The 18933-nt window shown below is 51.2% G+C and overlaps 1 protein-coding gene across 2 annotated transcripts; it reads left to right on the forward strand.

Moving 5' to 3' along the window:
* The first annotated feature begins 1634 nt into the window (after positions 1-1634).
* On the forward strand, positions 1635-12839 carry LPAR5 (lysophosphatidic acid receptor 5). Of its 2 annotated transcripts, none has more exons than XM_070407928.1 (2): positions 1635-1737; positions 10175-12839. In XM_070407928.1, the coding sequence occupies exon 2, from the start codon at positions 10372-10374 to the stop codon at positions 11476-11478; it is 1107 nt and encodes a 368-aa protein (XP_070264029.1). In that variant the 5' UTR covers positions 1635-1737; positions 10175-10371; the 3' UTR covers positions 11479-12839. The 2 variants fall into 2 exon arrangements, with proteins under 2 accessions (XP_070264029.1, XP_070264030.1); XM_070407929.1 differs by lacking the exon at positions 1635-1737 and adding an exon at positions 7602-7716.
* Positions 12840-18933: the final 6094 nt, after the last annotated feature.

An 18933-nucleotide genomic window follows, 5' to 3' on the forward strand; every position in this document is an offset into this window, starting at 1 on the left:
TGGCCTTTAATAACTTGGGATATCCCAGAGTAGGTTCTGGGGACACATATGTTTGGGAAACTGTACAGTCTCTTCTATAGGTTTACAGTGATTAAAGCATTAAAAAACAAACAAATAAACAAACAAAAAACTATGCCCCTGGCCAGTGTTGCTCAGTGGTTGAAGCATTGGCCAGAGTACTGAAGGGCCTTGGGTTTGATTCCCAGTCAGGGCATGTAGCTGGGTTGCAGACTCAATCTCCAGCCCCAGTCAGGCACGTGTGGGAGACAACCCATCGATATGTCTCTCATATCGATGTTTCTCTCTCACACACACAAATACACACAAATGCAATAGTATAATGCACCTCTATGCTTCATCCAGCTTCAATTAACACACTAAAGGCCTGGTGCATGAAATTCTTGTGTGTGGGGGGGGGGGGGGGGAGGGGGGGCGGGGATGTCCCTCAGCCCAGCCTGCACCTTCTCCAATCTGGGACTCCTCAGGAGATGTCTGATTGCCGGTTTAGGCCTGATCCCGGGATCAGGCCTAAACTAGCAGTCGGACATCCCTCTCACAATCCAGGACTGCTGGCTCCCAATCGCTCGCCTGCCTGCCTGCCTGCCTGGTTGTCCCTAACCACTTCCCTGCCAGCCTGATCAACGCCTAACTGCTTCCCTGCCAGCCCAATCGCCCCCAACTGCCCTCCCCTGCCGGCCATCTTGTAGCTGTGGGCGCCGCCAACTTGGAGGGTGTGGCAGTCAATTAGCGTATTCCCTCCTTATTGGCTGTAGGTGCTGCCATCTTTGAGGGCAGGACAGTCAATTAGCATATTCCCTCCTTATTGGCTGTGGGTGCCTCCATCTTTGCAACAGCGTGAGGGTCAATTAGCATATTTCCTCTTTATTAGATAGGATTATTAGACAGGATGGTCAATCTTTCAGTGGCATGTTCAAGGCTCTGAGAAGCCCTGTAATAGAGAAACCTGTTTAAGCCAGCATTTTCCAACCTAACTTGACCACAATATCCTTTTTCACTCACCACTCAAAAACTTGAACTTATTTTTGTGTATTGAGCTTGGACAACATGTCCAGCCCTGCTGATACAGAAGACAAGGGTCTTGGCCAGGGTACAGAAAAGAGGGGCTGTCATCTAAGCTCTCCCCAGCCCTCCGGCCCCCCAACCCCCAGCCTAGGAAAGAGACAGAAGCCAGGAGGAACAGCCCAGCCTGGTATCAGCTGTGGTGGAGAGGCTGTGGGCCCACCAGCAGCCCTGGCACGTAGAGGGGCCCAAGGCAGGGGGAGGGATAAAGCCACAGGTGGCCAGAGCAAAACCACCTGCGGGGATCCAAAAGAGAGACACCCAGAGGGAACTGGAGAGAAAATCGAGAGGCTGGTGATTAGTCATCGAATCAGGGGTGGGTGTGCCCGTTAGGCTTCCCGGAAACTGTGGGGAGTCTGTGAGCGATGGGCGGGGGAGTCATTAGTTGGCCCAGAGTTGGGGCTAGACTAAGTGCCATTATCTGCTGGGGTTTCTTCTCTGGCCAGTCTGTGAAGACCGCTGAAGGCACTGCTTCCTCCTCTCTCTCCCCGCGAGCGAGTGCGGGGTTGGGTGAGTGCACAGAGCTGGAATCTGTTGAGATCTGCCCAGGTGGGTGTGTCCCCACCCGCCCCAGGAGCAGGTCCTTCCAGCCCAGCCCAGCGCAGAGCAGACAGAGGAAGCCAGCTTGCAGCAGCGGCAGAGCTCGACGGAGCACAGGTACGGGGGTGTCACAGGTGGGCTTGAACCTCATGGGGGCATTAGGGGCGGCACCCCACTTTTAGAAATGGGGGATGCGGGTAGGGGCGGAGGTGAGGGTGGGCCACGGGCCCCAGAAAACCTTTTGAATAGAGTAAAAAGCTAAAGGGGCTGCCTCAGGCAGAGACCTTTTCAGACAGCACACACCCTAGGGTGCCCCTCTGAGGCTCGAAGCCACACACGGGGGCATCTTGGAAGCTGTGTTCTCCCCTTCACCTGTTAGGCCCACTGTCATGCTGAGCCCAGGCTTCCCAAGACCAATGAGGAGGGTCCTCTGGGGTTGATTTCCAACCTTTTCCCATCCTCAGCTAGTACTTAACCCCTAATACCCACTCACCTCCCAGGGCCAGGCCCTCTCGTAGGTGACAATAAACTTATCTGATTAAACTCCATGAATGGGTTCACGGCACAAAGGTGTTCTTATGCTTATTCTTCCTAGCTAACCAAGGGGTATTAACCAAGGAGTATTTCTTTCTTTCTATCTATCTATCTATCTATCTATCTATCTATCTATCTATATTGATTTTAGAGAGAGGAAGGGGGAGAGAGAGAAAAACACACACATTGATTTGTTGTTCCACTTACTTATGCATTTATTGGTGCATTCTTGTATGTATCCTGACTGGAGATTGAACCTGTAAGCTTGGTGTATCAGGACAATCCTCTAATCAACTGACCTACCCGGCAAAGGCCTCCAAGGGGTATTGTAATGGGGTCTTTGAAAAACACGGCCTTAACACAATGCGTGCATCTAGATCAGTGGTTCTCAACCTGTGGGTCGTGACCCCTTTGGGGGTCGAACGACCCTTTCACAGGGGTCGCCTAAGACCATCGGAAAACACATATATAATTACATATTGTTTTTGTGATTAATCACTATGCTTTAATTATGTTCAATTTGTAACAATGAAAATACATCCTGCATATCAGATATTTACATTAAGATTCATAACGGTAGCAAAATTACAGTTATGAAGTAGCAACGAAAATAATTTTATGGTTGGGGGTCACCACAACATGAGGAACTGTATTAAAGGGTCGCGACATTAGGAAGGTTGAGAACCACTGGTCTATATAAAAGGATTAGACAAAATTATTTCTCATGTCCCTGTAGCAATGCTAGAATGTGGCTCACGGGTGACATGAAGGAGATGAAATTTCAGATATTGAGCACAGGTGGGGGAAATATTTGAGGGTGGGCAAAGCCTTATGATACCTTTGTCTCACATCAATGAGGGCAGCTGCCTCCCTATTACCTGTGTTTATAGGGGCCTCCCTGAGAGAAGGGGACCTCCCACCTGATTGTATCTCCAGCTGAAACTGTAGTCCTAAGGGGAGATGGAGGCAAGGATTGAGGGGGAAACAGAATCTTATCCCTGTAAGCCTCACCTCCTGGCCACTCAGAGCACTAGAGCCCAGCTCTGCCTGCCTGTGTCTGATGCTGTCAGCTCTCCCCACCCTGCTGCCCCCAGTATACACCCCAACACAGGCCCAGGGGAAGGAGACAGTAGAAAGGTGAGGGCAGAAGCCATTGGTGCTGCCGGGAGTTCAGGGTGAGGTCAACAAGGCTGGAAGGCTGCAGGAGACTCTCTGAGCCAAGCAAGGTTAGCTGCACGCAGACACTCAGAGCACAGGGCCCGGACAGCTCCTCCGAGTGATTTCTCTTGATTGGGACTTTACTTCCTGTTTTTCCAGCTCTTGAAAGCAGGGGGGAGGAAGATGTGCAGGTGGGGAGGTGACACCCCACATTGGGGAAACTCATTATTGAGCTGTCGGCCGCCTTTACTTTCTGCCTTTTCCCAGAAAGAAATGGGCGAGATGAGGTCAGAATACCTGGGACAGGAGAAGACATGACTGGGGATGATGTTGGGAAGGCAGCAGGAGACAGGCTCCGTGTGGGGGCAGGCATTTTGGCTGGAGCAAGCAGAGCAGGCCTGGACCCAGGAGGAGAGTGGATGGAGATGGGATAGGACAATCCCTTGGGGTCTGTGCCAGAGAGGTGCCTGTCCTTGGGGAGGACGTGGTCCCTGAGTGAGGATGAGGCCATCTACTCACCCTGGCAACCTCGAACTATCTCCACACCACAGAGCCCTCAGACCCAGGACAAGCTGATGAGCAGGATTCATCCGTGTCCCTAAAGCAGCTCTGGGACAGATCTTTTCAGGAAGCCTTTGGACTGGGTTAAGCTTCTCCCCGCGGCACGGCAGTTTGGATCCGTGTGGGGAGTTTGAATATACAGATACGGAGAGGCCTTTGTAATGAAGCCGGCTGCATGCCAGGGTGCATCCTCCCAGTGCTGCCTGAGCCCAGCACCAGAGGAAGTGGTCTAAGCTGACAAGGCAGGTTAGAGCACACACTGGGTAGCACAAGCATGTCAAACTCGTGGCCTGCTGGCCGCATGCAGCCCACAACGAATATTTTTGTGGCCCAGCCAATATAACTGTATGTAAGAAACGTTTTAATAAAAATTTCGTAACTTAATTTTTACTATATCCTATTATATATAGTTATTAATAACAAACTACAACGTTCGCTAATGACTGAGTACTATAATCATGTTGCATTCATTTCCCTTTCGTGCCTTTACACACAGGCGCACCATTTCTCTCCACTAATACCAGCAGGGAATATTTTAGCAGCTGATGGCCACATCATTAGTCTTGGACTGACTTGTTTGGTGTGTGCAATAGGAAATATTTCGCTTTCAGAGAACAAGAAGAATAGGTTTATTTGCATTACGCAGATAAGTTTGATAAGTTAATGTTCAAGAAAAAATATTAATTTTTATTAAAATGTTCTAATATTTTATGTTAACGATTACTCATTTATTTCAGCCCTTTGTATTTAGCATGTCTCTATCGAAATAAACCTAAGTTTCTATGAAAATTGAAGCTTTTGTTTTTTTGTGGCCCACATAAACTTAAACCTTGTTTTTTGGCCCCTGTTAGCCTTTGAGTTTGACATGCTTGGTGTAGCGGGTGGGACACACTGACAGGCCGGGACTTCAGAATCTAAAATGAGGTTGGGTTATTCTAGAGCAGATCTCCTGGGGCAAGGAGGATGAGGATATCTGAGATTCCTTCTTTTCAAACTTCTGAAAGATGTGAATTAATTACTAAAAAGAGGAGGTGAAGAGAGAGCAAGGCATTTGATGAATGTGTGGGAGGGAAAAGGAGAGAAGTGCCTGGAGAGGGTAGCAGAAAAGAAAGCTGGACCAAGAGGAAGTATTTCTTTCCCGTCCCTGCCTCCATCATTGTCCCAAGTCACGTATTTGTCTTCAGCTCCTGTCTGTGCTGTTGGTCAGATGCCAGAACAGTGGGTACTGCTGGCGGGTTCTGTGTAGCAGAGCGAGGGAATGATCATGATCTAGCCTCCTGCCCACTTTTACTCTCTCAGTCTTTCTTCCTGCCTGTGGCAGAAAATAGCCCTGTCCCTCCCGCTTATCTCAGCAAAGAGCAGTGCCCAGCCAGCTCAGAGGACAATGGGACAGGTCTGAGAGGCCCTAAGGACAGGAGGAAGGAACCTGGGTCTAGAGGTGCACAGGGGAGGCTGAAGGACAGGGACACAGGGAGGAGGAAAGTGGCCGCTCGCTCTGGTGTGAGTGTGTGGTGGGCAGGTGATGTGGATGGCACAGTGCCTGGTGCCTCTATGTGTTTGGTGCTTTCTTTGCCCTTCAGTGCCTTGGTGCTGGGATCTGTTCGTGCACATCCCTGTAGGTATGTGCTCCTAAAGCTGCCTGACTGTCTGTCGGCGCAAGGACACGGTCCCTAAGGCAGGGGCTGTGTCTGCCCTTCCTCCTGGGGCCATCTGTCCATGCCTCCATGCATTTGTGAGTTACAGGGCGTGCAGCCACACTGAGGGACAGGTTACTAGGAATCTTATGTTACCACATCCATGTGTGTTGAGGTGGCTGAGCCTATACAGACTTCCGTGTCATATCCCTCCTCCCCTGTGAAATGAACCCCCCGTTTCCGTTCTTTTCTGGGTTGGCTGCTGTTTCTTTATTTCCAACATCTCCCCTACAGCCCAACCTCTGCCACAAGGCAGGGCGGGGAGAGGGCCAGGCTGCCCCTTCCCCACATCTAGAACCCTCCTTCCATTTCCTGCTTGCCTCCTTTTTGGCAGTGTTTTCCATCTTGTCATCTGGCCTGGCACTGTGCCCATTCAGCTCCACTGACGGGAGCCTCAGGGAGGCAGGCAGATGGGGTGGGGACCAGGGCAGGGGCCTGGCAGCTTTCAGCGCTCAGCTTGGGCCATTCTGCGTAAGTCTGTCAGGAAGGGGTGACTTTTTGACAAATAGGTTCCACTATAAAGAAACCCAAGGACACCCTTCTCTTTTTTTTTTTTTTTAAATATATTTTATTGATTTTTTACAGAGAGGAAGGGAGAGAGATAGATAGTTAGAAACATCGATGGGAGAGAAACATCGACCAGCTGCCTCCTGCACATCTCCCACGGGGGATGTGCCCACAACCAAGGTACATGCCCTTGACCGGAATCGAACCCGGGACCCTTCAGTCCGCAGGCCGACGATAGAGCGGCCAAACCGGTTTTGGCAGGACACCCTTCTTTTGGAGCAAGAGCATTAACATCAGTTTTGCTAAGAGGTTCCTAATTTTACCTTTAAATAGCAGCTCACGTAATACATTTTGGTCTGTTAAACAGTGTAACTTTGTCAACGGAAAGACTTGCAATTTTGGGGAAATAAGTAGTATTGATTGTCCAAGTAATGGTTAAGAATGATAAAGTGTTACAGTAATTATAGTGTGAACTGTTACTGAAATTTTAATGCAACCTGTTTCCAAACAGGCCTTATAAGGGGCATGGTCTTTTACTAAATGAGTTATACATGCGGACAGGATAGTCAGAAATGTGATAATCAGAAGTGGTTACTTGTAAAAACAAAAAAAAGAAAAGAAGAAGAAGTGGTTAGTTGTGGTTAGCTCACTGATTTGTTATATGTTATAACAATTACAAAATAGTTAAACAATGGGGGAGGGGACAGGGGCCTGCTAAGTAGAGAGACTGAGGTGTGAGCAAACTTGGGAAGAAAAGCAGTGAAAGATGTGGTCCCATCCCAGGATCTTACCATCTAGTTGGGGAAATGGAACCAATAGACACAGTACAAGCTGGTGAGTTCAAAGCAGCAAGGTAAGTGCTTAAGTAGGTGAGCGGAAATTGTAAGGAGGGGCTTATTTGTGTGTGTGGAAGACAGATGAGCCCACGTTGCCAGTGTTTGAAGTGGGAGAAGAAGAGAGCAGATTACTTAAAAGTATATATTTGAATTAGACAAATGAGGAAGTAAAACCATATCTCTGTGGGCACAGATTTCATACCGGCATCTGTAAAAGACCGGGAGCGCTATGCAGCGTCCATCCTCGTCTCTAACCACCCACTCTTATTGGAAGTAGCACCAAACAGCTTGGACTTTGGAGCCAGGAAGTCCTGGGTTTGAATCCTGACTTCACTCCACACGGAGCTCTTGAGCTGTTTCCTTGCCTGTAAAAATGAGGGTAAACACCGACCTGACCTCCAAGGGCTGTTGGAAGGATTAAATATTGTGCATATAAAATACCTCAGGATGTGGTGAACAATCAGTAAATGACAGCTATTTCACTCAACATTTATTGACATTGATGTAGGTGCTGGCAATACAAAGATGAGTAAGTCACAGTCCATAGCCCTTCCCTCAAGGAGCTCACAGTTGAGTGGGAGGTGCAGATAAAGAACAGCTCATTACAGTATGGGGCGGGCCAGGGCAGGCGGGAACAGCTACTATAGACCTGCGAACCGAGGGGAAGTGCCAGTGAGGGACCACATCTGCCTCTTAGGGAGGGAGTCAGGACAGGCCGCACAGAGTCCTAAGAGATGACTGAGTTTGTCAGTTGGAGAATGGGAGGAGGCTCAGTCCAAGTTGAGGAAACAGCATGAAAACATAAGGTATGTGCAAAATGATTAGTTTGGTGTAGCTGGAGCAAAGGAGCATGGGAGATGGGGCATGGGTCAGGAACAGAGCCTGGTTTTATTTGCTTTTCAGCTCCAGTTAGTGTTACTCTCCCTGTTGAAACTGGTATTTTGGAGAGGACGTGTTTCTTTCTTTAAAAAAAAACAAAACTATTTATTTTATTTATTTATTTACAATATACAAAGTAAAGTGGTCTCTATGCGGTCTCCAATTTTGGTCCTCCGGTATCAGGGTTCTCTCCTGCGAGTTTTTCGTTGATTACTCGGGAAGTTTTTCTGTATTTTAGTTGTAATACCAGTTTGTTCCTGGGAGCACGTCCATGCAGCATCCACTTACTCTGCCGCCTTTTTTTAATCCTAGGAAGTGTTTCTTTATTCCCTTTAACTGTCCTACACCTCTCACAAGTCTTAAACTGCGGTTAGTAGTGGTTGGAGGGAGAACAAATGAACAAAAACCCACAAGAAAACTTGTTACAGTCAGGTTTACAATTTAGTTTCATGTAAGAATTCAAGCAGTTCCTTTTGAAAGGAGTAAGTTCAATATCTTAGGATAATTGCTCAGGGTGTCCGCACAACTTTGCTCCCTAAGATGGCATGTGGACACCCATATTCATAGCATTATTCACAATAGCCCATAGGTAGAAAAACCCAAGAAACCATCGACAAATGAATGAATAAACAAAGTGTGATATACATATATATGAATATATTATTCAGCCATAACAAATAATGCAATTTGATACATACTACCACATGGATAGACCTTGAAAACTTTTGCTAAGTGAAATAAGCCAGGCACAAAAGGAACAGATATTATATGACTCCACCCATGCGAGCTATCTGGAATGAGCAAATTCATAGAGACAGAAAGTAGAATAGAGGTTACCAGTGGCTGGAGGGCAGGGGTGGTAGTGGAATGGGCAGTTACTGTTTAATGGGTATAAAGTTGTTGTTTGGGATGGTGAAAAGGTTCTGGTGATGGTTACACAACATTGTGAATGTACTTAATGCCACTGAATTGTACACTTCAAGATGGTTACAAGGGTAAATATTATGTATATTTCAACACAAACACACAAAATAGATGGCATCTGGGTAGCTCTGTGGCCTCGTGGCATTAAGGAAGGTGGGATACTGAGACCATGTCCTGTCATCTGGCTCCTCCACCTCTTAACTCCATCCTTTGTCGGCCAGCTGTTGCCTCTCTCCAGCAGTCTCATCAGTACCCATGGTACTTTCTCACCTCCCTGCCCTGCTCTCTGGGCTTAGGGTCCCCTTGGGTCTCTTACTAACAAACAACCATCTCTCCTTATCACAGAACCCCATCTGGGGATGTCCCTAGTCCAGCAGTTGCCAACCTTTCGGACCTCACGGACCACCAGTGGTCTGCGGACCACCGGTTGGGGACCGCTGCTTAGATCCTCCAGGGGAAAAGCTCAACCGACAGAGCCTTGCCCTGCAGGGCTGTGCTGGGGTGTGATCAGCCCAGGAGAACCCTGTTATATTATTATCCCCACTTTACAGATGAAGAAACGTAGAGAGGTCAACTCAAGGGTAAACTCACGGCACTCTGAGCGCAAGCCCAGCCCACACAGGAGCAACAGTGGGTGTGAGGAGTGAGGCTGGAATTTTGTACTGTACTTGGGAGCTTGAACTTTATTCTTTAGATAAAAGGGAACCAGGAGAACACCTGTTCCAGGGGAGGTGCTCCACAGCACTTGTCACCACCTGACATGACACCTGTTTACTTGCACTTTATTACCTGCTTCTCTCCAGTGGAATGAAAGTAAATTGGGGGCAAGGCCTTTTTGTTCACTGCTGCAAACATGTCTGTGAAAGCCTAAGCACTTTATATATATTGTCTTATTTAATCTAAAAACCTCATGATCCCCACTCCTCGACCCCCACTCCACCCCCAGGTAAAGAAAATGAACTTCAGAGAGAGTAAGACAGTAAGTCATTTTTCTGACAACTAAAGTCAGGTGAACTGGCAAAGCCAGGATTGAAACCCAGGCAGTCTTGCCCTAGCCGGTTTGGCTCAGTGGATGGAGCATCGGTCTGCAGACTCAAGGGTCCCAGGTTCCATTCTGGTCAAGGGCACAAGCCCAGGTTGTGGGCTCCGTCTCCAGTGGGGGGCGTGCAGGAGGCAGCCAAGCAATGATTCCCTCCCATCATTGATGTTTCTATCTCTCTCTTCCTCTCCCTTCCTCTCTGAAATCAATAAAAATATATTTTAAAAAAAGAAAGAAACCCAGGCGGTCTGAACTGCTATACAGCCCTGCTGCAGAAAGCTACTCTGGCAGGACAGAAGGTGGGGCAAAGGCTTGAGGCTGAGAAAAGATTCAAGAGGCCAGCCAGTTTAGCTAGATAAACATCTGTGTCCTCCACCCTGGCCTTGCATAACGATGACTTCTGGTTTGCCTTCCTATTCCAGGTCTCGGGATGATGAAGCCCTGACCAAAGGCACCCACCCCCTGGCAGCCATAACCCACATTCTCAAGGCCTACCTCTGCTGGCTTTGGGACCCTCTGGATGCAGCCTGCAGGCCCTGTTCTGGAGATGACTGCCCTGTCAGGACCTTGGTGTGCCCCGTAATGCCCCGAGGCTCGCTCCTCGGCACGCTTTGGCAAGATGTTGGCCAACTCCTCAGCAAACACTTCTACCAACAGCTCGGATCTCCCGTGCCCTGACTACCGGGCCACCCACCGCCTGCACATGGTGGTCTACAGCCTGGTGCTCCTCGCGGCGCTCCCGCTCAACGCGCTGGCCCTCTGGGTCTTCCTGCGCGCGCTGCGCGTGCACTCCGTGGTGAGCGTGTACATGTGCAACCTGGCGGCCAGCGACCTGCTCTTCACCTTGTCGCTGCCCGTGCGCCTGCCCTACTACGCGCTGCACCACTGGCCCTTCCCGGACCTCCTGTGCCAGACGGCGGGCGCCATCTTCCAGATGAACATGTACGGCAGCTGCATCTTCCTGACCCTCATCAACGTGGACCGCTACGCCGCCGTGGTGCACCCGCTGCGGCTGCGCCACCTGCGGCGGCCCCGCGTGGCGCGGCTGCTCTGCCTGGGCGTGTGGGCGCTCATCCTGGTGTTCGCGGTGCCCACGATGCTCGTGCACAAGCCCTCGTACTGCAGCTACCGCGGCAAACCGGTGCGCCTGTGCTTCGAGAGCTTCGGCGACAAGCTGTGGAAGAGCCGGCTGCTGCCGCTCGTGCTGCTGGCCGAGGCGCTGGGCTTCCTGCTGCCGCTGGTGGCCGTGGTCTACTCGTCGGGCCGGGTCTTCTGGACCCTGGCGCGGCCCGACGCCACGCAGAGCCGGCGGCGGCGGAAGACCGTGCGCCTCCTGTTGGTCAACCTGGTCATCTTCCTGTTGTGCTTCGTGCCCTACAACACCACGCTGGCCGTCTACGGGCTGCTGCGGGGCGACCTGGTGGCGGCGAGCCCCGCGGCCCGCGACCAGGTGCGCGGGGTGCTGATGGTGATGGTGCTGCTGGCGGGCGCCAACTGCATGCTCGACCCGCTGGTGTACTATTTCAGCGCCGAGGGTTTCCGCAACACCCTGCGCGGCCTGGGCTCTCCTCTCGGGACCAGGACCTCGGCCACCAACGGGGATGGAGGGACGCTCGCCCAACTGCCCCAGGAGACCACCCCCACCGGCAGGACTGCTGCCTCCAGCCAAGGACTGATCAGGCATTTCAATCCCCGGACGCCAATCCCCGAGGATTCTGTCCTCTAAAGGAACATGGGGCCCTAGCCCGGTTACACCCACCTCCATCCCCTCGCCTCTCGCACTGGAAAACTTGCAGGGTGCGCACAGGAGGGCGGTGGATCCCGACACTTGGATTTCTGGGTGGCAACTCCAACTCATAAATGCAGAAGGAGCAAAGTGTGGGAGCGAGGGGCACGGGGAAGGGAGGGTGGTGGTGGGAATGTCCTCTTTAAGTTCGTGGTGATGATGAGCATAGAAAAGAAGACCCCGTCCCCAGTCTGTAGGAAGGGGTGATGCTGTGAGCCTGCCAAGGCAGGGGCAGAGGAATGGGTGAAATGCCCTTGCGGGGGACTTGAAACACTGCCCAGCGCCAGTAGATGTAGCAGAAAAAATGGATGTCCTGGCTTTAGACTGACCACAGCAGTCTTAGGGCCATAGATGCCACCCACATTTCACTCCCACCTGGGCTTCCCCTCCCCGCATTGAGGCAAATACAAGAGTTTATTGGATAAGACAGAACTGGTTTCCTTCTTGTTTCGAGACTTGTAATAATTTAGACCTGACCTCCATCATGGGGTGGTTTGGGGCAGGGCAAAACTGTGAGTTAGAAGGTTTTCTTTTCTCCAAAACCTTGATCCCTGTTCCCCTTTTTAGGTCTTTTCTATCCTATGTTCCAACCCCCTTTCAAGACCTCCTCCATTCTAGATCCTAAGTCTACTCCTGCCACACACACACACACACACACCCGTCCCCACAGCTTCATCTAGAATAAGGGAACAATTCTTTGTACTAAGTAGCAGTTCTCAAATTTTTTTGGTCTCAGACCCTTTACACCCTTAAAAATTGAGAATTCCAAAGAGCTTTTGCATATACTTTGTTCTTTTGATACTTACCATATTAGAAATTCAATTAAGTTTTCAAAGCATACAGATCTGGCCACTGTGGTTCAGCTGGTTGAGCATCATCCATGCACCATAAAGGTCCTTGGTTCGATTCCTGGTCAGGGTACATCCCCAGGAATTTGGTCTGGATTCCCAGTAGGGAGGTGTGCAGGAAGCAGCCAATCCAAATCCATGTTTCTCTCACACATCGATGTTTCTCTTTCTCCCTCTCCCTCTCTAAAATAAATAATAAAACATGTTTTAAAAAAACAGAAATACATAGGCACACATTCCATGAGCTGTGAGAGCAATGATATCTTTCATGAAGCCTCTGGAAAACCCCACTGTATACTTGTGATGGAATGAAAGTGAAAAGAACAAATGACAATAGTATTATGAAAATAGCTTTGACCTCATGGACTTGTCAAAGAGTCAGTCCCCAGATCACACTTTGAGAACTATACCTATACTAAAGTATTAAAGTTCTTGTGTAACTTCTTCCCAGGGCATTATATAGAGTGCTTTTTATTGCTGTGGAAGAGAGCAATGCTCAACAAATCAATTGGTAATTGTAGCCCTTAAGGCTTGGGGTTGGGGGTGGGGGTGGGACAGTAGGAGCTGCACACCAGATGGAACATGGCCTTGGGCTTGCTGGAGCTGCAGCCCTAAGGGGGGGGGGGGGGGTAGAACTGGACACACACACACACACACACACACACACACACTCAGGAGGAGGGGGTGGGGCTTCTCCCGGAGGGAACAGGAACTGTGCCACAGCCAGGAAAGAAGTTTACAGGGAAGTTAGAGTGTGATGGGAGGACAGGAATGGGCTGGCTGTTCTTAGCAAGCGGGCAGCAAGGGAAATGGAAGACTGGTTTATGGGCCACCTACTGCTTTCTTCCCTTTTTACCGGAGTCGGAGTCGGGAGCTGGTAGGAGTTGCAGAGTTGGAACTAGGACATCTTGAGACCCTGACATTAGCAAGGGAGTTGTTGCGTGCCTAGGTCTTGCATGCCTTTCTATGCCTGTCTCTCAATACTGTATGTTTCTGTGTGTGTGTGTGTGTGTGCGCGCGCGCGCTCCTGCCAGTGTCAGGGTTTTCCTGTGTGTATCTCTGGGCCTTTTGTGTGTCTCTATGTGATCCGTCCAGATGGTGATTTACAGGTGTAAAATGACCCCTGGTGGCCAAACCAGAGAACTGACCCAGATTCCTCCGTCATAGCCTCGAAGTCTGCGCCTTCCACCATCTGGCGGGAGCTTAGAGACCCGGCACAGGCCCTCACCTCCTGCTGTTCTCAAAGAGGCCTGGAGGTTAGCACCTGCTCCATCTTGCCTCATGCTTAGGGTTCAGGACCCGTGCCCTTCCAACCCTGGGATTAACAAACAGAACTGAACACAATTTTTAAAAACTACTTGATTATTTTTATATGCAGATACATGAATAAATTCCAAAGTAATTAAAACTAACATAGCAAGTATCTTCTACAGACTATATAATTTACTTATTTATTTATTATAATTTTTATAATTTATTGTCTGTCTCCTCCCCCTGCTCAGGTAGAATGTAAGCTCCCCGAGGGCAGGAATTTTTGTCTGATGGTTCTCTGATGTATTCCCCAGCATCTAGAATGGAGCTTAGAACAAAAGAACAAATAAATATTTGTGGAATGTTGAACAGTTGGGTCTTGCTGTGAAGTAGTTTTCTATCCAGTGGGACCAAAAGAACAAATCAACTATAATTACCATTCAAGACAGAAGATGCAAGAATGCAGGGTAAGCTCTGGCCGGTGTGGCTCAGTGGTTAAAGTGTTGGCCCGAGTATCAAAGGGTCTCAGGTTCAATTCTGGGTCAGGGGCATGTAACTGGGTAGTGGGTTCAATTCCCAGCCCTGGTTAGGGCAAGTTCTGGAGGCAACCAATCAATGTGTCTCTCTCCTTCCCCCTCTTCCATTCTCTCTAAAACTCAATGGGAAAAATATCCTCGGGTGAGTTTTAAAAAAGGGGGGGAGGATGCAGAGTAAGGTTAGCAGCTCACTTAGTGGGCAACGAAGCCCCTGAAGGTTCTGCTAACCTTGACATAGTGTGGGATAAACTGTAGGAAATCGGGTGGAGAGAGTCTGAGGAGAAAGGAAGACTGGCCAGGGAGCTGTTAAAATCGTCCAGAAAAAGTGTGACCATGGCCCGTGTCGGTGGATGAAGTAGGCTGTCTCCAATGTGAGACCTCTGGTGTTTCAGCTCTGGTGGACTGTTTCCCCACATTCAGTACACCCCAAGGGTTTCCATCACAAGAACAGAGAGGCAAGAATAGATTAAGGAGATGTGGCAGGCAGAGGAGAAATGACCCAAGCTCACAAGTAACAGGCTGGGGAAGTTTAAGAAAACCCATAGCCATCACCATTTTCACAGGATTCCCCAATTACTGAGTGGACCGTATCATGGAGACAACATGTGGGGGCTCCACAGTCCATGCCCTGGAGTTACCTCAGTTGAAGTTTAGGAAAATCCAAAGGCGGGAAACGAGGAAACCTTAAATGGAGGGAGAAGAGCTTTGACAAGGTTTTAAAATGCTCTCTGAATGCCTGGATCTCAATTAAGTGCATAAAATGCATTATCTAATTTATTACAACAACTCACTGAGTTAGGGATGATTATTACCCCATCTTACAGATGAGACACCCTGGAGAAGTTAAGGTCCTAAGGTCACACAACCAGGAAGTGGTACAGTATCTCTTTGGCTCCCCAACATCCTACTGTATCTCCCCTTCCTGGCACTTCTCTCATCCTTGCCTTTATGACATTCACCCTTCCCTACTTTCCTTTCTCCCCTTTCCTCCCCCATGTAAATCACCTCTCCTTCACCTCTCTTGACTGAAGTCTCACCTTGGATCTACTGTACCATCTCAGCCTCCTTTCCCAGCGCTTCCTCCTTGCTCTCACCCACTCAGCCGACAGCACACCTGCCCCTCCCTCTACACTGGCCTCCGGCCCCTGTGCAGAACACAGTGTGGCGGGGGCACGCTCAAGCAGGATGGCTCAGCCTCTGTGCAGTTGGCCGCAGGTCCCTTCCCCAGCGAGGAGGTGCCCAACATCTCCAAGGCAGCATTCTTGATGATCTACCAACTAAAGGAAAGAGACTTCCTCTGGGTTCTCCACAAAGTCTGTCCCCAAAGGCTGGTCCACTGCATGGCGACATGAGTTAGGGGAGGAGTGATCGTTGGTCTTGAAATGAAAAATTCAGGAGAACCAGGGGAGAAGTAAGGGAACCCGGAGGGGCATAGGTGCCTTTCTATTGGCCCTGAACCATCTTGAGGGCAAGCCTCACGGGTGGCTACGTGGGGGCCTGTGGGAGAAAGGAGGAGGTGAGGTGATTATTATGGGATGGTGGTGCAGAATGGGGAGACCCTGGAGACAAGAGGCTGGGTAACTCTCGCCCGCTGTCCCTTACAGGGGAGCAGAGAGCGCACTGAGAAGTGAAGTTCCACACAGGAGTCTTGGAGAGTCCCAAAGGTTCTCTGAACTTGGGAATCAGAAAAACCTAGGTACTTGTGTCAGCTCTGATACTTCCTGGCGATGTGACTTTAGCAGTGACTTAGCCTCTGAACCTCTGTTTTCTCCTCTGAAAAATGGGGATCGTAATACCTACTCACTGGGTTGCTGCGAGGGTCAATGAGCTCTCCTTTGAAAGGCACCTGAGAGGCACCCCGAAAGGGAGCTCTTTCCCACAAGAACATGCCATTGTGATGCCCAAGGGAAGGGTTTCTGGAAGACAGTGAGGGCCTCAGGTGGATCCTCACCCAGCAGTGCGGACTGGGGCCGGGCTGGTGGTTTCCATGGTGCGAGGTCAAGCAGACAGTTTGCAGGGGCAGGGCCTGGCCGGCTGCCCTCTGGGGGCACCCTCTCCCCGCTGGGCTTCAGCACCTACAGCCGGGGCGTGCGTGGAAGTACCTGAGTGGGAAAGAAAGGGGCCTGGGATGGAGAACCGGGCGAAGGAGAAAGGGCGAGGCTGGAGGGGAAGTCAGGGCCCAGGCAGGCACAGGGTGGGGCCCGGAGAGGGGCCCAGGGCAGGAGGGCGGGCGGGAGCCCGGGAGGCTGAGCGCCCGCGAGGGCGGAGGGAGGGAGGGACCGGAGCGAGGCTGGCGGCGCTGACACAGCCTCGATGTGTGCAACGGGCTGGGGTTTGGCCCACAGGTCAGGCGTCTGGCAGTATTATGGGATGGCGAGGCCTTAGGAGACAGGAGAGTATTATGGGCTGGAGCAGCCTTAGGAGACTGGGGAATATTATGGGCTGGTGAGGCCCGGCTCCAACTGGAGGCGGGAGGAAGGGGTGCGGGGCGGGAAGGGGGGGTGGTGGTGGAAGGGAATATTATGGGCTGGAGGCCTCCTGCGACCAGAGGCAAGAGTATTATGGGCTGGCAAGGCCTTCGGTGGCCAGAGGGGGGAGCAGCGGGGGATGGCACCGGCTGCATGTGACTGAGGGGGGGCCAAGTTGGGGGGGGTGACGGGGGGGGGGGAGCATATTATGGGATAGCTCTTTGTACCTACTGCGGGGACTGCTTCTCCAGATGATATTATGGGATGTCGTGGGTGGGAGGGGGAGAGGGGCTGGGGGATTATTATGGGATGGTGGTGCAGAATGGGGAGGGCCTGAGCCGCTCTTCTCTAACGCCCCCCCCCCCCCCCATCCCTCACTCTCTTGCCATCTTCTCTAAGGTCTGCTTCTCTCTCAGACGGCCCAAGGGGACCACCTGAAATCCAGCACCCGCCCCTACACACACACACACACACACACACACACACACACACACTCAGGCACCTCAACCCATCGAGGCATCTCCCCTAACTAGCAGCCACCTCCGGCCCGAGGGGAAGGCAGCCCCTAGGGATGGGGAGAAAGCCCCAAAGCAGGGCTGTGGTGGCCAGTGGACCACACCTCTCATCTCTGGGGGCCCCGGGTCTCCCTATTCCCTTGGACCACTCTCCTTTCCCGTCCCCAAAGTGGGGGCCCCGGGTCCCTCTCCCCTCCCCCCTCCCCTCTATTTCCTCTCCAGCTCCCTCCACAGTCTTAACCAGTAAAACAGGCGGACGGCTATTATGGGATGGCTGCTCCCGGCAGCTCTGCAGGGAGGGGGCGGTCACCGCGGAATGTCTCCTGTGGGTGGCTATTATGGGATGGCCGCCTCTCCTTTTTTGGGGGGGTGGGGGCCAGCAAGGAGAAGGATTATTATGGGATGTGCCCTGCACAGCTGGGTGGGGCTGTACAGGGTAGGTGAAGCTTTAGGGAGGGGGAGGGGGGAGGAAAGGAAGGAAGAGGGCAGGAGCTGGGAGGGTGGGTGAGCCCTGGAGCCAGACCTGAGGCCTGGCAAGGGTAACTGGCTGGAGAGGTTCTTGGGTGACAGCTGTTTGAAGGGGCCCCTGGGGCAGGCGGGAGCTACCACCTCTGAAACCCAGACACCTGGGTCCTTGTGGCTCACAGCTTGTGAGCTGCAGGGCTGCTGAGTCCAGGGCTGCACACGGACTGGCCGGACAGTGAGCACGCTGGGCTCCGGCTGTGTGGACACCAAAGGGAGCAGTGCTCCTGGAGGCCCACAGGACCCAAGTCTTCCTCTCCTTCTTTGCCTTCCTGGATTGACCCTTGGGACCATCGCTAAAGTTCGGGGGAGGGGGGTGTGGGTGGACCAGGGGGTCTTTGCCACCTTGCAGTCACACCTAGGGGAGAGAGGCTGGGTGGGGTCCTGAAGGACAAATTCCTGGCCCATCACCCCTCAAACCCTGCACAACCTGCATCCTGTCTAGCCATCAGAACGCACTGTCACTGTGGCTTTTCTTCCCTAATCAATTTTTTCTGACAGAGCAAGAGAACACTAGTCCCTTCCATCTCTTATAAGCAGAGTTTCTAGGGCTCATACAGAACAGAGATATAGAAGGAGGAACTACATACAGAGCATGTGCTGAAAACTCCATGAACAACTATTCTGCGTATTATTCCAGGTTCTTCTGTACCATGGGTTGCAAACAGAACTCTAAGGTAACTGGCTGGAGAGGCTGTCCCCCTGGATACATTAATCACGGGATTATCCCACCCTTCGTCCCTGAGGGCCAATCATGCTAGTGGTTTATTTATAATTTATCTGGGAGGGGAGCTTGGAGCCAGGATGGGGGGGGGGGCACAGATGCATAAAGACCACAAAAGCAACACAACAACACACGGGTCCTAGCCCTCTCTGGAACGCAAGAGGAGAGGAAGGGACTTTAGCCTTTTCCTTGTGGTGTGAGGGAGAGGTGGGGAGTAAGAGGAGCAAGAGGGTAAGTTGGTAGGACCTATAGGGATGGGGCAGAGGGCTGTGGTGCACAAAGGGGACCACCAGCGTTTGTCATCACAGGCTGTGACTACATACCATTATAAGACTCTCTTCCTGGTTTATATGAGGAATCACTGTAGTAATGTGGTAAACATAGAAGAAGAAAAGGGCAGATGGAGATTTACAGAAGGGAATTTGAGGCCCAGAGGCAGGCTAGATCCCCTGGAGAAATGGGGAGAGGGAAGGACATAATCGGTGTCTGGCAGCTCTATATAGGAAGGAGAAACTTCTTGAAAGGAGGTAT

The sequence above is a fragment of the Myotis yumanensis genome, unplaced genomic scaffold, assembly GCF_028538775.1.
Source record: "Myotis yumanensis isolate MYYU_CA2020_CCGP unplaced genomic scaffold, mMyoYum1.0.hap1 SCAF_3, whole genome shotgun sequence".
NCBI classification, from domain to species: Eukaryota; Metazoa; Chordata; class Mammalia; order Chiroptera; family Vespertilionidae; genus Myotis; species Myotis yumanensis.